At 49.8% G+C, this 18,452-nt stretch overlaps 1 protein-coding gene across 1 annotated transcript; it reads left to right on the plus strand.

Moving 5' to 3' along the window:
- The first annotated feature begins 10,127 nt into the window (after window positions 1–10,127).
- On the plus strand, window positions 10,128–11,750 carry LOC149520828 (uncharacterized). The gene is made up of 3 exons (XM_089775108.1): window positions 10,128–10,206; window positions 10,578–10,948; window positions 11,076–11,750. The coding sequence occupies exons 2-3, from the start codon at window positions 10,817–10,819 to the stop codon at window positions 11,748–11,750; spliced, it is 807 nt and encodes a 268-aa protein (XP_089631234.1). The 5' UTR covers window positions 10,128–10,206; window positions 10,578–10,816.
- The last annotated feature ends 6,702 nt before the right edge of the window (window positions 11,751–18,452 follow it).

Genomic DNA, 18,452 nt, shown 5'->3' on the forward strand with positions numbered 1-18,452 from the left:
GCGGGGCCCTAGCCCAACTCCCCGTAAGGCTGACTAAAATGGGCCCTGCCGATGACCCCGAGGCTTTTTTGGTCACTTTCGAGAGGGTAGCCACAGCCGCCCGGTGGCCAGAGCAACATTGGGCCACGCTGCTAGCTCCATACCTCACGGGCCCAGCTCAGCTGGCTTATCGGAGTCTAGACCCGCGGGATGCCCTACATTATTTTAAAGTAAAGGAGGCAATCCTGGACCAGTTAGGAGTCACACCAGAGACCTACAGACAGCGGTTCTGGCAGGAAAAATACGCCCCGGGGGCCCGCCCGCGAGCCGTGGCCCAGCGGCTCAGAGAGGCGGGTTGGCGCTGGCTAGAGCCCGAACAGCAATCAGGGTCCCAGGTAGCGGAGAAGGTGGTTCTGGAACAATTCATACACATCCTGCCGGGGGAAGGGCAGCGATGGGTGAGGCGGCATCACCCCACATCGCTAGCCGACGCGGTAACCCTGATGGAGGACTACATGTCAGCCGAGGGAGGCGGGGAAGGAACCGGGTCCCAGAGGGAGCACCCTGGTGGAGCGCCAAGGGAGACCCGACCCCCACCACGGCAAGGGGAGGCACGGAGCCAGGCCGCCCCTCCCAGTCCCAATCACACCGGGGCCAGACGCTTAGCACCAGTGTGGAGCAGGCCCACGAGGGAAGACCCTACTCCCCGTCCAGCGGCCCTGGAGGAGCGGAAGACCAACCCCCCCCCCAGCACGGAGCCCTGGGGGAGCGTGCTATCAATGCGGCCAAGAGGGACATTTCAAACGTGACTGCCCATTGATGGACTGCTCCTTTACTCAGGTAATGACGGGGCAGAGCGGGTCGGGGCCACAGGCCGCGGGGAGGATACTGCGAGAGGTGGAAGTGGAGGGCCAGGTAGTCACCGCCCTTGTGGACTCAGGATGCGGCCAGACCCTGGTCCGAGCTGACCTAGTCGCCCCCGGGGGACCCCCCGTGTTCGTCCAATACGTACATGGGCGGGTCGAACCATACCCCACGGCCTGGGTGCACCTAAGGGACGGAGGCTCGGAAGGGTGGGCCTACGTCGCCCTTGTCCCGGGGTTGGTATATCCCGTGCTCCTCGGAAGAGACTGGAGCGGGTTCGGGCAGGCCCTCCGGGAGTGGCAGGGGGACAAGGCCGCCTTGGCCGTGGAAGACGCAGAACCCCCAATGGGGAAAACGGGAGCCAGACCAGGGGAGGACCCGGCCGGGACGGAAGGGGAGTGGTCCCCCGACTTCATACGGGAGCAGAGGGAGGACCCCCTTTTGCAACAGGCTTGGGAAAACGCGGTTGCGGGAGCGGAGGGGGAAAGGACTCATCCCCACTTCGAGATCCAGGATGATCACCTCTATAGGATCACTGAAGGACGGGAGAACGGAGAGGTGGTCACGCAGCTGGTCGTGCCGAGGATACACCATAGGCGGCTGATGGACCTTGCTCACAGCAACCCCTGGGGCGGGCACCTGGGGTATGAGAAAACGGTGCAACGCCTGTTGCAGAGGTTTTACTGGCCTGGCATATACCAGGCGACCAAGAACTTGTGAATCTTGCCCGGAATGCCAGAAGATGGGGCCAGGGAGGGTGGCCAAGGCACCGCTGGTCCCGATGCCTGTAATAGATGTCCCATTCCAAAGGATAGCTATGGACCTAGTAGGTCCATTGGAACGGACAAAGAACCGGTACCAGTATATACTCGTGGTAGTGGACTATGCGACTCGCTACCCCGAGGCAGTACCACTCCGGAACGCAACCGCCCCCACGCTCGCGAACAAATTGATTAAAATCTTTTCACGAGTAGGCATACCGAAAGAAATCCTCACAGACCAGGGGACAAACTTCACCTCGATACTTATGAAGGAACTGTGCCGCCTGCTGCGGGTGAAGACTTTGAGGACCTCGGTCTACCACCCCCAAACAGACGGGCTCGTGGAGAGGTTTAATCGAACGCTCAAGGGGATGCTCCGGAAATTCGTGGAGGAAGAGCCTAAAGAATGGGACCGAGCCCTGCCGGCGCTACTGTTTGCAGTGAGAGAAGTGCCCCAAGCCTCTACGGGATTCTCACCATTTGAACTCCTGTACGGTAGACAACCCAGAGGGATTCTAGATATAGTGAGGGAGGCTTGGGAGGAGCAGGAGACCCGGGTGCAAGGGACAGTGCAGTACATCCTGAGGCTCAGGGAAAGGCTACGCCAGGTAGGGGAATTCACCAAGCGTAATCTGGAGGAGGCACAGGAGAGGCAGGCCCGCCACTATAACCAAAACGCCCGGTTACGCACCTTTCAGCCCGGGGATAGGGTCCTCCTCCTGTTGCCAGAGCAGTCCTCTAAACTGTTAGCCAGCTGGCAGGGCCCCTTCGAGGTGATCAAGAGGGTCGGGGAGGTGAACTATGAGATTAGGATGCCCGGGAAACGGAAGGCAACCAATATTTACCATGTTAACCTACTAAAGGCATGGTGGTCCCGGGAGGCCCTGGCGGGGTGGTCCTCGGAACCGAGGGAGGAAGGGGTGGTCACCGGGCCCCACCTAGGCCCGGACCTCGTACCAGGGCAGAGCAGGGGACTGCAGGAAACCCTGCAGAGGTTTTCGCGGGTCCTGACGGAGACACCGGGGCGGACTGACTTGATCCAACACCCGATCGTGACCGAACCCGGCCGCCCCGTGATAGAGCCAGTCAGGCCGCTGCCCAGGAAGCTGTGGGGGATGGTACGCGCCGAGTTGGACAAAATGCTGCGATGGGGAGTGATAGAAGAATCCCACAGCGCGTGGAGGAGTCCCATTGTGCTGGTCCCCAAGAGCGATGGCAACATCCGGTTCTGCATCGATTTCAGGAAGGTCAACGCGGTGTCTGTATTTGATGCTTACCCGATGCCGAGGATAGACGAATTGCTGGAACGACTGGGGGACGCCCGATACTTGTCTACCATTGACCTGTCGAAGGGATATTGGCAAATCCCACTGAGGGAGGAGGCCCGCGAGAAGACCGCGTTCTCCACGCCGTTTGGCCTGTATCAATTTAAGCGAATGCCCTTTGGCCTCCACGGGGCCGCCGCCACATTCCAGAGGTTGATGGACCAAGTGCTCCGACCCCACGGGACGTACGCGGCAGCATATATCGATGATATAATTATCTTTAGCGCAACGTGGGCCGAGCACCTGCAGCAGATAGAAGCGGTATTATCCTCACTACAAGAGGCCGGGCTCACCGCTAACCCCGCGAAGTGTCATTTTGGCCAGCGGGAGGTTTCATACTTAGGGTACACAGTGGGGGGAGGACGGATATGGCCCCAAATCGGGAAAATGGAGGCCCTACGAAACTATCCCGCCCCAACCACGAAGCGCCAGGTCCGGCAGTTTCTGGGGCTTGCCAGTTATTATAGGCGTTTCGTGCCCGATTTTGCAACCTTGGCAGCCCCACTGACGGATCTGACCAGGAACGCGGCCCCCAAGAGGGTGCAGTGGAGCCTCGAGTGTGCCCAGGCCTTTGAAACTCTAAAGCAGCGGCTGACCCAGGCCCCCGTGCTGGCACAGCCCGATTTTTCTCGCCCCTTTATTTTGCAAACAGATGCCTCCGAGCGCGGGCTCGGTGCTGTATTGTCCCAGGGGGAAGGAGAAGAGGAGCATCCTATTGTATATGTGAGCCGCAAGCTGCTCCCACGGGAGCAGCGGTATTCAACAATAGAAAAGGAGGCCTTGGCGGTTAAGTGGGCCATTGATATGTTACGCTATTATCTCCTAGGCAGCACGTTCACGGTGGTGACCGACCACGCCCCTCTCCGGTGGCTCCTGGCCATGAAGGACGCCAACCCCCACATCCAGAGGTGGTACCTGGCGCTGCAGCCCTACCGGTTTAAAGTGAGCCACCGGGCAGGGAGAGACCACGGGAACGTGGACTTTTTTTCTAGGATCCCCGAGGAAACCCAGGAGACGCAAGGAGGGGAACAATCGGACTTGAGGGGGGAGGTGTGTGACGGGACGCGCCACCCCTGTCCCCCTGACGTCGGCCCGCCCCGCACTAAACCCGCGGTTGCCATGACCCTCCTGGGCACCACCCGGGGAGCGGGGCCGAGTTGCAGGGCCTGCTCCGCTGCCGCGGCCCAGCTGACGGGCGGCACAGCGGCGGTGGGGCTGAAGGCGGAGCAACGACGCACATCGGGGGAGGAGCCTACCGACGCGGCACCTGACGTCATCAGGGCCGGACGTCGGCGCGGTTTTTAAAAACAGGCCCGGGGGGAGCAAGAAAGGGGGGACGGAAGGAGAACGGAGGAGGGCGGAGAGGAACAGGGCGTGAGAGGATGAGACGGAGGAAGGAGGAAAGAACGAGGGAGGACGAGGAGAGGGACACAACACAAAAGGGGGGCGAGGGTAGCACGAGTCGGTGAGGGGGCCTCGGGGTAATTGAGAGGGGGTAGGAAGCAGCCCAGGGAAGGCGAGCCCGGCAGGCCTGGGTGCTTCGGACAAGCACCGCCCCAGTGGAGCCGGTGGCCACTCGCCCGTCCTTAGGGCCCTGGGCTGGGGTCCGGGAGAGAGGGTGGGCCCGGACCCCCCTACCCCGCCGCAGCGGAGGACCGGCACCCGGAGGCTTACCGGGGAACCTGAGACAACGGGGAGCAGGACTGGGCTCCCACGTTACACTTGGGTAGATCCAGTCAGTGTTTTGCCAGAACCCCAGAGATCAGACAGTGGTGACCTTGATATTGTGTCTGATGCTGCTGTGTTGCTGGAAGAGGGGGAAGTGACTCTGTGGGACCAGGGTGGCCCCTTAACCCGGGCACAAGGAGATAATGAGGGACTGTTAACTCTGGAGCCTAATGATGGTGTGGCGTTTACGGCCATCTAGAGAGCTGCAAAGGGAGAGAAGGTGCCTCTGACCCTGTCTCTTGTGAGTCTGTCTGTGTGCCTGAGAAGGTATTGTCTGTGAATCCACCTGAGAGGCCAGAGATGACCCAGGGAGTAAGGGAATTGCAGGAGGAGTTGGTTGGGGCTCAGCAGGGCAATGCTACTGCAGAGCCAGAGAAGGGTGAACTGTGGCTTAAGGAAGCTCATAGGGAGGAGAGTCCTGGCAGTGCTTGTAGCAAGCAGAATAGTGATAGAAATGTAGCCGTGTTAGTCTGGGGTAGTTGAAGCAAAATGCAGGACAATGTAGCACTTTAAAGAGTAACAAGATGGTTTATTAGATGATGAGCTTTCGTGGGCCAGACCCACTTCCTCAGATCAAATAGTGGAAGAAAATAGTCACAACCATATATACCAAAGGATACAATTAAAAAAAGTGAACAAATATGAAAAGGACAAATCACATTGCAGAACAGAAGGGGGATGCGGGGGGAGGGGGAGGAAGGAAGGTAAGTGTCTGTGAATTGATGATATTAAAGGTAGGGAGAGTGGGATGTTTGTGAGGTAATGGTATTACAGGTGATAATTGGGGAAACTATCTTGGTAATGGGTGAGATAGTTCAAATTCTTGTTAAGTCCTTGTTGGCAAGTGTCAAATTTTAACATGAATGACAGTTCAGAGGATTCCCTTTCAAGTGCAGATGTAAAAGGTCTTTGTAGCAGAAGTTTGCTGTGACTGAGGGAGGTAACAGGACCTTGCTTGGAAAAGGCATTCAGGAGAAAGCTCTGCCTGTAAAAGGCAGCAGCTTGTTGTATGAGGCATGTGTTGCAGTGCCTGACAGACAGAATTTGTCCATTAGCAGTGACTCCACTGACTTGGATATAGACAAATCCAGTGTGGATGGTTGTGAAGCCTCGGAAGGACTGAGGGTTGTTCCAGGTAAGGCAGGAACAGCCAGAGAATTGGAGCAGGCTGCTAACCCAGTGACTGTGTGTGACCAGCTTGCTGGGAAGTCAGTGTCTTTGGGACAGGATTGTTCCCAGGTGAGTGAGGAGAGTGGGAAGTTAGTGTCTCAGATTCAGTGTCTCAGATTCAGGAGAAGGACTGTGTAGCTAAGTATGCCGAGCAGAACAGCTGTGTGGTCACTCTCCCTAGGATGCAGGAGATGGCAGTTACACTCCCATCTCTGGACACGGTGGACACTCATAGTCTATCAGGGAAGCTGATATCTGGTTCCATGTGGATACAGGGGTTGGAGGTGGACAGAGGAGAGACTTGGGAGTCTACAGCTTACTGCTGTTACCCCACTGAGTGGGGGAAGGGGGAGAATTCCAGGGCCATTGTGAGCCAGGGAGTCACACCCAGCCAGCCCTTTGTCTTGGTCAGGCCAGAGGTTTCAGGCCTGGAGCCCAGAGGACAAGGGGGAGGGGCAGGACTTGCTTTGGCCAAGAAGATTTGCAGTTTAAACCTGAGGGGCCAAAACTGCAATGGTGTGGGGCCAGAGAAGGGGCCTGATGGAGAATGTCAATTTACACCTGGTATAGGATTGTTCTTGTTACTGATGTTAATTCTTGTAACCAATGTGTTATTGTGGCAGAGAATTGTAACGGTATACAATGGGCATGATCTTATGGAAACACTTTGTAACTTGTCAGGAAATGTGCCCAGTGACAGACGGTATATAAGGGGACATTGTGAGGTTGCTAGTTCATGGTTAATGCTTGTAACTAGTCTTGGAACCTTTTACAGTACAAAAAGGGTTCCAGCCAGAAGGTCCTGTGTGAAACGGGAAACTGAGGCACGCCACCATTTTGTTTTCGTGGCTAAGTGCAAAAATGCCTACACTATTTGGGATGAGAATACCCGCATTCACACAATGTTAATTGTGGTTCAGAGAGTTGCCAGAGCTGGCCTGGATAAATTCGCTATTTTCTTCAGCTCGGGGCAAAATCACCTGACACACTTATGGATCATGCCGCAGAAGCAGATCCAAGTAGCTCTGGTTTTTACCAAGTTCTACCTTGGGTTGGTGAGACAGTGCAAGGACATAGTTGTCAATAGGGCAGACCTTGCAATAATGAAGCCTATTTTAGGCACACTGGGTTCTCATACCGACATTCAGCTCTGTGCTGTTGTTTCTGCCATTGGATAGAACATGTGATGACACAGAGCCAAAGCATGGGGAGGCCTGTGATGCCTTCAGTGATGTTACTGGCATCACTTCCTGCATCAATTTTGCATTGGGGGTGTCACATTACCGAATTGGAGGGAAGCAGCCAGATCGCTGCTGCACCCCTAGGTGGGGGTGTTGGCCCCAGAAATTGGTATAAAAGGGAGCCATGTGGGGTATTGAATGGGAGCTTATTGTTTGCTGATCTTATGTACGCTATTTATGTGAGTGTATAATGTCTGTGTGTGTAGGTAGGAATCTGTAATCTGTGTGGAAGCTGAATATTTCTCTGAATGGGGTTAAGCATTGCTATGGACAGGCTGATTAGCCAGGCCCTGTGGGACAATGACACTTGATGGGCCAAGGACACACCCAAAGAATAGGGGCTGTCACCTGAGAGCAGCCAGCAGGAAACACAGAGATGGGCCTCTGACCAGGTGACCTGCTGCATACAAGAAGAGGCCAGGAAGGAGGTATAAAGAGGCCATGCGGTCGATGCCATTTTGTTCTCAGCTCAGCACTTCATCCCAGAGGCAGCAGTGCAGGGATGGAAGAGCCCGGAAGACCTGTGAACCCATCCTGACCCTAGGATGTGCAACAAGAACTTTTAAACCAGCAGCTGTAACATCTCTGCTAGAGCCTGCATCGAGAACTGGGAGATTCGGTGCATGTAACGTACTATTCTTTAACAACCTTACTCTCATGCTTTTCTTTATTGTAATAATAAACCTTTAGATATAGATTCTAAAGGATTGGCCCAGCGTGATTTGTGGGTAAGGTCCAGAGGGTAAATTGACCAGGGATCTGTGGCTGGTTTCTTGGAACCGGACAGAACTTGTTCGGGGTAGGTGGGATTGGGTGCTAGGACCCCCCACCTGTGTATGAGGCCCGGGGCCATCTGGGGCACGGATATTGCTGGGGTGTCGGAGGGGTTTTGCTCGTGAGGCTTCAGGCAGGTTGCTGAAGCGCTCTGTGGGACTGGTTTGTGGCCTGTTTGGAGAGGTCACCAGTCTGGGGGCTGTAAGGAGCCCCAGATTTGAGCACTTTGCCCTGAGCGGACGCCCTCAGCTGTGCCCAGACACGGCCCGGTCCGCCACAGACAGTCGCTTCCCATTCTGTATGTATGAAACTGATTGTTCCTTCCTAAGTGGAGCACTTTGCATTTGTTCTTAGTAAACTTTATCTTATTTCCCTCAGACCATTTCTCCAGTTTGTCCAGATCATTTTGAATTTTGACCCTATCCTCCAAAGCACTTACGACCCCTCCCAGCTTGGTATCATCTGCAAACTTAATAATTGTACTCTCTATGCCATCACATAAATCGTTGATGAAGATATTGAAGAGAACCAGTCCCAAAACAGACCACGGTGGAACCCCACTTGTTATGTCTTTCCAGAAGTATTGTGAACCGTTAATAACTACTCTCTGAGAATGGTTATCCAGCCAGTTATGCACCCACCTTATAGTAACCCCATCTAGGTTGCATTTCCCTAGTTTATTGATAAGAACATCATGGGAGACCATATCAAATGCTTTACTAAAGTCTAGGTATACCACGTCCACCACTTCTTCCTTATCCACAAGGCTCGTTATCCTATCAAAGAAAGCTATCAGATTGGTTTGACATGATTTGTCCTTTACAAATCCATGCTGGCTGTCACCAATCACCTTATTTTCTTCCAGATGTTTGCAGATGGATTCCTTAATTATTTGCTCCATTATCTTCCCTGGCACAGAAGTTAAACTAACTGGTCTGTAGTTTCCTGGGTTGTTCTTATTTCCCTTTTTATAGATGGGCACTAGATTTGCCCTTTTCCAGTCTTCTGGAATCTCTCCTGTCTCCCATGATTTTCCAAAGATGATAGCTAAAGGCTCAGATACCTCCTCTATCAGCTCCTTGGGTATTCTAGGGTGCATTTCATCAGGCCCTGGTGACTTGCAAACATCTAACTTTTCTAAATAAATTTTAACTTGTTGTTTTTTTATTTTATCTTCTAAACCTACCCCATTTCCATTAGTATTCACTATGTTAGGCATTCTTTCATCATCAGACTTCTTGGTGAAGACAGAAACAAAGAAGTCATTAAGCATCTCTGCCATTTCCAAGTTTCCTGTTATTGTTTCTCCCTCCTCACTGAGCAATGGGCCTACCCTGTCCTTGGTCTTCCTCTTTCTTCTAATATATTTAGGGAATATCTTCTTGTTACCCTTTATTTCTCTAGCTAGTTTGAGCTCATTTTGTGCCTTTGCCTTTCTAATCTTTCCCCTGCATATCTGTATTGTTTATTTATATTCATCCTTTGTAGTTTGTCCTAGTTTCCACTGCGTATATGACTCCTTTTTTATATTTAGATAATGCAAGATCTCCTGGTTAAGCCAAAGCAGTCTTTTGCCATATTTTCTATGTTTCTTATATAGCAGAATAGTTTGCTTTCATGATCACTTTCACCCAAGCTGCCTTTCACTTTCAAATTCTCAACCAGTTCCTCCCTATTTGTTAAAATCAAATCTAGAACAGCTTCCCCCCAGTAGCTTTCTCAATTTCCTGAAATAAAAAGCTGTCTCCGATGCAATTCAAGAACTTGTTGGATTATCTGTGCCCTGCTGTGTTAGTTTCCCAACATATTTCTGGATGGTTGAAGTCCCCCATCACCACCAAATCCTGCGCTTTGGGTGATTTTGTGAGTTGTTTAAAAAAAGCCTCATCCACCTCTTCTGCCTGGGTAGGTGGTCTGTAGTAGACCCCTAGCATGACATCACCTTTGCTTTTTACCCCTTTTAACCTAACCTAGAGACTCTCAACAAGTCTGTCTCCTACTTCCATCTCCACCTCAGTCCAAGTGTATTCATTTTTAATATATAAGGCAACACCTCCTCCCTTTTTTCCGTTCCTATCCTTCCTGAGTAAGCTGTACCCTTCTATACCAATATTTCAATCATGTGTATTATCCCACCAAGTCTCTGTGATACCAACTATGTCATAGTTGTGAGTAATAGAAGAGGTCCACCATCAATCAAACGTTGGCTCCGCCTCTGACCCCTTTGGCCCCGCCCATTTTTCACCAGAAGGCCCACCCCTGGGGTAGTGCATCCGGGGTCAAAAGGGACACATGACCAAAAGTAAAGGGTGTCATGTGACCCCTCTACGAACTCCTCCCACCACCCTCTACCAATCAGGAAGGGTTTCACCCCTATAGGACTGCCCCAGGAGCCGATTTGACCAATCAGAGTGGCAGTTCTGAGACCGGTTGACCCGCCCAGAAGTGGTTCATGTGACCCCTTCAAGAGCCTCCGTAGGACCGCCCCGAGAGCTGAGTTGACCAATCGGGGGGGCAGTTTGGGGACCGGTTTACCTGCCCAGAAGTTGTTCATGTGACCCCTCTAAGAGCTTCCCCCACTGCCCTCTACCAATCAGGAAGGGTTTCACCCCCGTAGGACTGCCCTGAAAGCCGATTTGACCAATCTGGGGCAGTTCTGGGACAGGTTGACCGGCCCAGAAGTGGGTCATATGACCCCCCCACGAACCTCCCCCGCCTTTCTCTACCAATCAGAGCATAGCACTTCCCCAGAAATTTCAGCGCTGCAGAAAAGAGGGCATCTTGTTCCAAGAGTGCGTGTTTCAAAAACTTTGGAAACGCTGAGGAAACATGGACTGCTTCACTTCCCCCATTAGAACTGCGGACTTTGTTTTAGTAGCGAGGGCCTTGGACCCTCGCGCGGAGAAAGCGTTATATCAGTGACAGTTCCAAGGAGGAGGGAGAAGCTGAGGGGAGCCCTTTGGCCCAGCCACTGATGGATACAACAGAATCCGAACCCCAAACCCAACCGCTCACAAGGCAGCCCAGCAAGCATGCCGGCCTGGAGGAACAAGGTGCCCATTGCTCCCGGGAGTCAGACAAGGTGAAAGGAAAAGATGTCAAACAGGTAAATGAACAATCGAGGTTGGGGTGTAAGGGGGGGGGGGGTTAGGAACCAACCGGGATTGTGTAAACCTAAAAAAAAAAATTACCAGAGGGTCTTATGTTGTTTCTTTCTGGCAATCTCTCGACAGCTCGACGATGCCTTTCTAGATGACCCTAAGACCCAGAACAGCATTGCATCAGACAAGGAAGACGAACTGAGCCCACCTTGTTTTTGCTCAACAGCGATACAAATCATTGACGAGAACGCTCAGGATGACGGCTATGAAGAATTTAGCAGGAGGCTTGGCATGGAACTAGCTGGGCCAATGCCACATCCTAAGTGTAAAAAAGTCATGCGCTCGATTGTATACATTGGTGTTTATGCTGTCCTTAATCCCTGTCTTAGGGAAAAGCTTTTTGAAGCCTGTGAGGGCTGTGTCATAGATGTGCCAGCCCAGGGGCACCATGACTGTGTGACTTGGACTTCAGAGGATATAAACTTTGAACTCCGGGACCTATGTGCTGAACTGTGTTTGGAAAGCTTATTGAATAGTGTTATTGCCGTGGGTTATGCTATGCAATGTCTGTGCTTAACTCAGGAACATTTAGCGCAAGGGGTGACCTTGGTAAATGCAGTGCAATTCAGTCGAGGCCCTCACAGTGTTTTAAAGACAATGACCAAGCCAGAAGACACCTGCTTAGAGCGTAATACTAACCGTCTGGTGCGTACAAAAAGTTACAGAACCTTGCTTAGGAAAAAGACTATCTGTAAGGTAGCTAAAAGGGTTATGTTAGAGAATGGGGAGGGGACACACGAGAGATAAAACTTGGTAGCTGTAAATTTCAATAGATATTTATAAGGGCTTTTGTGACCATCTATGCTTCTGTCAGAAGGTTTGTGTTGGCCCTTAAATGGGTAAAAGTTTTGGTGGAACACCACGGTCTGTATGTCTTTTAAATAAAATAATAATAAAAAATAAACTTTGTGAAAACCCACTTTGTATAAAGGGTCCATTTTACTGAAAAACCCAGAAAGATGTGTGGTAGAAAGTTGCGGGGAGGAAAAAACCCCAAAGTGTGTTTTTAAATAAAAGGAAAAAGCCCACATCCACGAATCTATCAGATATGTTTGAGTTCAATAGAGCTGACACATCCTGTTGAACTCAATGGTTTTGTTACCCACACAAATTTCTCTATCCCTTCCACACTTTAGGGAAACACGCCTTTACCCAGTTCCTAGGGCTCAAGGTGCAACCCTGTTAATTTACACACCCACCCTTACCCAATTACCATGGAAGTAGTGGAGCCTCCATCCCTAGAAGTGTTTAAGTTTTGGCTTGACAAAGCCCTGGCTGGGTTGATTTAGTTGGGATTGGTCCTGCCTAGAGCAGGGGGCCGGACTTGATGACCTTCTGAGGTCTCTGCCAGCTCTATGGTTCTATGATTCTACGAATTCCTAGGGCTTAGGGCATAACTTCCTGCGGATCTGCAGGATCTTTTGCCACTGAAAGAGCCTCACACAGTAACATTCGTATTCTCTATTTATTGACAAATCCCAAACAAGCAGAATACACATGCTAAGCACACAGTGTCATGCTCACCAATCCTGATACAGGCAGGCAGACTTCCCCTGTTGGCCAGGCAAGGTCGGTCTCTCTGGATCTTAGCTGCTGCATGTCACGGTGGTGCAGAGGAGCCCTGGCAGCTCTGGTCTTAGGCTGTGTCTTGAAAGTGAGTTCTTCCAGGTCTTCCTTCCTTCTTCTTGCTGTTCCTTTCTTTCCCTTTTCCTTCTTCTTCTTCTTGCCTTTCCCCTTTTCCTTCTTTCCTTTTGGTTCCTGGTCTCCTTCTTGGACCCCAGTTTATATAGTGAAACTTGAGTCCTGCTTAGCTATACTTTAACCAATTATTTTAGTACAATTTTACTTACCAATCCTAACATACTGTAACAGAATTACCTAACCAATCCTACCCCACCACGTTAGTTGATTTACACCTAATAAAATTAATTATACAACAGACAGAAACAGCTACAAACCAGACAGAGATCACACAGACAAACAATAGGAAAGTGCGGACAATAATCATAGAATGCAGATTCCACACCCTCAACTATTGATAAGCAGATTCTTGCCAGACAAAATTCAGTTAAAATAAGTTTTCTCTATCCGTCTTGAGATCCGTTTCTTATCTGGTGACAGTGGGGGCCATTAGGACAGGATCCCCTTCTCACAGCCTAGTGTGACGATCAGCTGAACCAGCACAACGCGGTGGCCATTTTTATTTTAATGAAGCCAGGGATATTTAAATCCCGGCTTCATTGACTTTGTCGGGTAGCCTATTTTACATGCCTCTGTTGGCAGAGGCATGTAATCTAGACATACCCTAAGGGTACGTTGAAACTACATGCCTCTGTCGGCAGAGGCATGTAGATTTGTTTTTTTGGCAAAGGCAAATGAAGCTGCGATTTAAATGATCACGGCTTCATTTACATTTATATGGCTGCCGCGCTGAGCCGACAAACAGCTGATCAGCTGTTTGTCGGCTCTCGAGCTAGTCTGGACGTTCCCCCTGTCGACATCAAAGCCCTTTGTCGGCAGCCCCGGTAAACCTCATTCCACGAGGAATAACGGGGCTGCCGACAAAGGGCTTTGATGTCGACAGGGGGAACGTCCAGACTAGCGTGCGAGCCGACAAACAGCTGATCAGCTGTTTGTCGGCTCAGCGCGGCAGCCATGTAAATGTAAATGAAGCCGCAATCATTTAAATCGCGGCTTCATTTGCCTTTGCCTATGTGTCTAATCTACATGCCTCTGCTGACAGAGGCATGTAGTCTAGACACAGCCTAAAATAAGCTACAGGACGAAGGCAATTTCCAAATGGCTGGCATAATACTCCCGAAGCGACCTGATCCTGTTCGTGGCAAAAAAGAGTAAAGGGTTTATCATAATCAGGGAGCCCAAGAGAGGGTGGAGAGACCAAAGCAGCCTTCACTTTCTGAAAGGATTCTTATTCCTCCTCTGACCACGGGACGGGATCCTTCACCTTGTCACATGTCAGAGATACAAGGGGTTTTACAAGACCAGAGAAATTAGGAATCCATTGTCTGCAATAGCCAGCAGCACCTAAGAGAGACCGAACCTGTTTCTTAGTTACTGGGCGAGGGAGAGAAAGAACAGAGGTTATGCATTTATCAGTAAGCTTTCGCCCTTCTTGGGATATGAGGTGACCCAAATATTCAACCTCTGCTTTACAGAACTGGAGCTTTGCCTTGGAGGCTTTGTGACCTCTCTTTGCTAATTCACACAGCAAATGTACAGTATCCGTTTTACATGCTTCATGATTAGGTGAGGCTATCAATAAATCATCAACATACTGAACAAGGGTAGACTCTTTTGGCAAAGAGATTGAATCAAGGTCCCTTTTTAACAGTTGTGAGAAAAGGGTGGGACTTTCAGTATATCCTTGAGGAAGTCTGGTCCAGGTCAGCTGCTCCCTTTATAGGAAAAAGCAAACAAAAACTGTGAATCCTTATCAATGGGAATGGAGAAGAAGGCTGAACATAAATCTATGACAGAGAAACATTTAGCACCTGCAGGGATAGAGGACAATATTGTTGCTGGATTAGGAACCACAGGAAATCTGGGGATAACAAACTGATTTACAGCTCTTAGGTCCTGCACAAATCTATATATCTGTCTCCCTTGATCATCAAATTTCCCCTCCTTTTTGACAGGAAGTATTGGGGTATTACACACAGACTGCGTTCTTATGAGCACTCCTTGTTCCAACAGGGAGGAGATTACAGGCGCTATGCCCTCCTCCGCTTCCTGGGACAAGGGGTACTGAGACACTTGAGGGTAAGGCCGGCCGTGTTTATACCTGATCCGTACAGGCTCTGCTGTTAACAGTTTCCCAACTTCATTGGAGTGAGAAGCCCACAACGACGTTGGCACCTGGTCCAGTTCCACACTCTCCAGTTTGGAGTCTGGGTCTATACCTTGTCCGTCTGTTGTTAACATCATGAGGAAATTTGGTGCCTGATTATGGGGTATATCAACAAAGACCCCTTCAGGGGAACAATAAATTGTAGCATTCAATTTACACAGCAGATCTCTACCCATCAAGTTTACAGGCGTACTGGGAGATAACAAAAAGGCATGTTCCTCTGTCAAAGGCCCAATGGTTAAGGAACACGGTTCACTCATTGCATGGGGGATAGTTACTCCCCCCACCCCCACAGCATTTAATATTTCTCCAGTTCTGGCCAGACTGGGAGCTTCATCCTCTCGTATTGTGGAAAGAGAGGCACCAGTATCAATTAGAAATTCATGTTTGTTTCCATTAACGGAAAATGAAACTAAGGCATCGGGTGTAGCAGAAAGAGAGAGAGACGGTAACAGAGAGCATTGCAATGTTTTATCAGTAACCTCTGGGCAGAGTCAGAACGGATTACTCCTTTGTCGGTCCTCCGGAGGGTAGCCTCTGTTGGGTGCGCCTGCTGGAAAGGGGTTAGTATTGGGCCACCTCTGTCCTTGTGACGATGGTCCGGACTGTCTGTTGGGGCCCTGGTTAAATCTAGTTTGTCGTCTTTTACGGTGTTCATTTTTCCAATGGCCAAACCCACCACAGTAATTACACAAATCATTAGGTTGGGGGCCCCGCCGGGGTCTGTTTGGGCCTTCCCTCTGACCTTTTGGTTGCCCGTGGCCTTGTAAATCTTGTATTTGTAGTGCCATTAGGGTATTTTTAAGTTCCTTTTTCTTTTGTTTTTCTAATTGCAAGTTGTCAAAAAACTGAGTTGCAGCTTCCAAAATTTTCTCAGTAGTTTCCATTTTCCATGCAATCATATTATTAATAATCTTGTCCTCAATTTCTGGTCTTAAATTCTGCACAAAGGTGGTCACTACCATAGTGCGCATATTGGCATCATTTGGGTTAAAGGTGCTGTACGTCCTCATGGCTGCAAAGAGCCTTGCCTGAAAATCAATAGGGCTTTCATCTGGCTTCTGTTTGCAGTTATATACTTTAGACCAATCAGTTTGCACTGGAACCATTTCGGTAATTGCATTTAGGAGACCTGTACGGTCATTTGCTAGCCCGGTACGTTCTGCAGCAGTAGCAGGAATTCCTGGCAAATCTTGGGGCCATTGCTCACCCAGGTGGGCAGGAGTACCCCAGGACCTCGCCTTGCTTGGGTGTAAAGGGCTTGCTTCTCATGGGGTTCCATTATTCCTGAGAGTAGCATGTCAATGTCTCTGTGGGTAGGCTGATAAACTTCAAAACTCTGGCGCAACTCCCTTTGCAAGCCCACAGGATCCTCTCTTATTTTTGGGAGAGTAAGTCTAAAATTCATGATGTCATTAGGTGTCCAGGGGACGTGGACAAGTGCTGGGGCGCCCCCTGCTGGATTAGGAAATTGTCTTAGTGGGAAAAGTTTAATATTCTCTTTAAACAGTCCAGGAAAACTTTTAGGTCCAACTTCAATAATCACATCCTTGCTTATTTCATTACTTATAGTCACTGAGTTATTTTTGGGATCTATTTTAGTTATAACAAACCCCAGGTCCTTTAAGTCTTTTGCCAATGTTCGCTGCAGCATTTTTTAGGAGACTTCTGACAGCTTTGGAATTACTGGACTCTGAGTATGCTCACAATCCGAAGTTTTATTGGCCAGGTTGACATTCCCCACCGCCCCTGCAGAGGTGTGAGTATGTGCGGGGGATTCAAATTGGGCTGGTGCAGCTGAATGATTGGTAAGCAATATTTGCTGATGCTGGGGCAGGTTGGTGGGAAGGGGAGCCGGGAAATTGGGGACCCACAGGTTCAATAGATCTTCAGGTGGGTCTGGCAGCGGAGCTGGTGGTTTTGAGATGGATGGGTAGATTCCGCTGGGCGCGCTTGGTGTTGGTGTAGCAACGTACGGAGGGGGACAAACTTCAGAGGAGTCAGATTTCTCCTTTATTTTTGCCAAGTGTTTTTTCAGTTTTTCATTTGAGTCCTTTGGGCTAGCCATTATGGATTTCTCTCTTAATTTAGAGGCCTGATCATCCCAGAGGTGCCAATAATTCATCTGGGAGGGGTGACTGGACCCTAAGACACCCTTTAAATAATTTAATTTCTCTAATTGAAAGGTACCTTGAACTGGGAATTGTAGTTCTGATTCTGCATAAGTATATTGATTCCACGCGTGTGTGAGCTTTGCCAGCCTCCTGAGCTTAAGACCTGCTGGCAATTTCCCTGGCTGACTATAAATCTGCAGCATTTTACCCAATGGGGTTTTTGGATTTATCTTAGATCCTTTATTCCCCATAATCCCTGTCCTATTACCTATAAGACAGTTCCAATCCGGCACTAACCTGCCTTCCTCTCAGCTTCAAGCCTGAGCTGACCCTGTTTCAGTGTCTTCCCACCGTCCCCTTTTAAACAAACTTATTAAAAAAAAAGAGAAAGACTTACAGTTGCTTGGGAAGGATGTTCTTAACGTAGGGTGGACGCTTACCGCCAGTGAAAGCAGCCGTTCAGGACAAGGAGAGAGGAACGGAACAGTGAGATTTTTTAACACGGATCTCTTACCGATTTGTATGGCGCCTTTCTGTTCAGTCTCGTCACAATCACCTGGTGTCCCGATCCATCCCACTGCTGACACCATAAATGACGGAGAATTTAATCCGAGGGTTCGGATGGGGGCCCAAAACCCCTACCAAATCAATTCCAGACACCCTTCTTAAGCAACCAGCTTTATTCAGGAATGCATTCCAGGGCAAAAACCTCCAGGATACTCAGGAAAAAAAAAGTTTCTGCAAAGTTTCTGCAACTGCCCAAACAAAAGGCAAGGTCTTTTGTACTTTCTTACATGGTAATTACGCCTCTTTCATTGACCACTTACAATTGCATGCATATACAGGTCATGCCCCTTTGCACCAAATTCCCTCCAATCATCATTTGTCCCATCACAGTCCTTTTGCAGCCCTTACAACAGGTTCAAACCAGTTTCACCTGTCCCCTCCTTTTGTATACCTGTGTTCAAGCACGTACCTCTTTACAAAGACCAGACTTAACACCCAGGTCACAGCAGGGGTCATACTGACAACAGTTAAGTTTATCCTTCAAGAGTTTGTCAGATTTTTCATTAAAATGCCAGATTTCATAGATTTTAGCCACCGTGTACCCCTTGGCTATGGCCACATTCAAATCCACCATGCACCAAGTTCCCAGGATGGCCCTCTCCTCGTCAGTGTGGGTGCACGTCTCCTGCTGCTCAGTTTCTGCACAGGTTCAGTACAGTGGGAACATAAGCTTGCCACCCATTCTGACAGATAACAGTGGGAAAACGAGGCCTCGTAACGGGTACACTTTAACTTTAGCAATTCCAAAATAATTTGCGAGGGGTCCAAAGTTGTCATAAACTATATCAGGGTGTCCGATAGGGTATTCTTTGGTTTTGTTTACAAAAGTGTACAGACTGGTAAAATCGTAATAGTGGATTTCTTCCCCGGGGATAGGTTTCTAATAAAGGTGGATAGCAT

Source organism: Pelodiscus sinensis, chromosome W (genome assembly GCF_052426305.1).
Source record: "Pelodiscus sinensis isolate ZL-2025 chromosome W, ASM5242630v1, whole genome shotgun sequence".
In the NCBI taxonomy this organism is placed as follows: domain Eukaryota; kingdom Metazoa; phylum Chordata; order Testudines; family Trionychidae; genus Pelodiscus; species Pelodiscus sinensis.

What these genes read in the sequence shown, in the direction of transcription:
- LOC149520828 (XM_089775108.1), top strand. Translation starts at nt 10,817, where the DNA reads ATGGATACAACAGAATCCGAACCCCAAACCCAACCGCTCACAAGGCAG. An exon ending in AAGGAAAAGATGTCAAACAG is followed by an intron (nt 10,949 to 11,075) that starts GTAAATGAACAA and finishes ATCTCTCGACAG; the next exon opens with CTCGACGATGCCTTTCTAGA.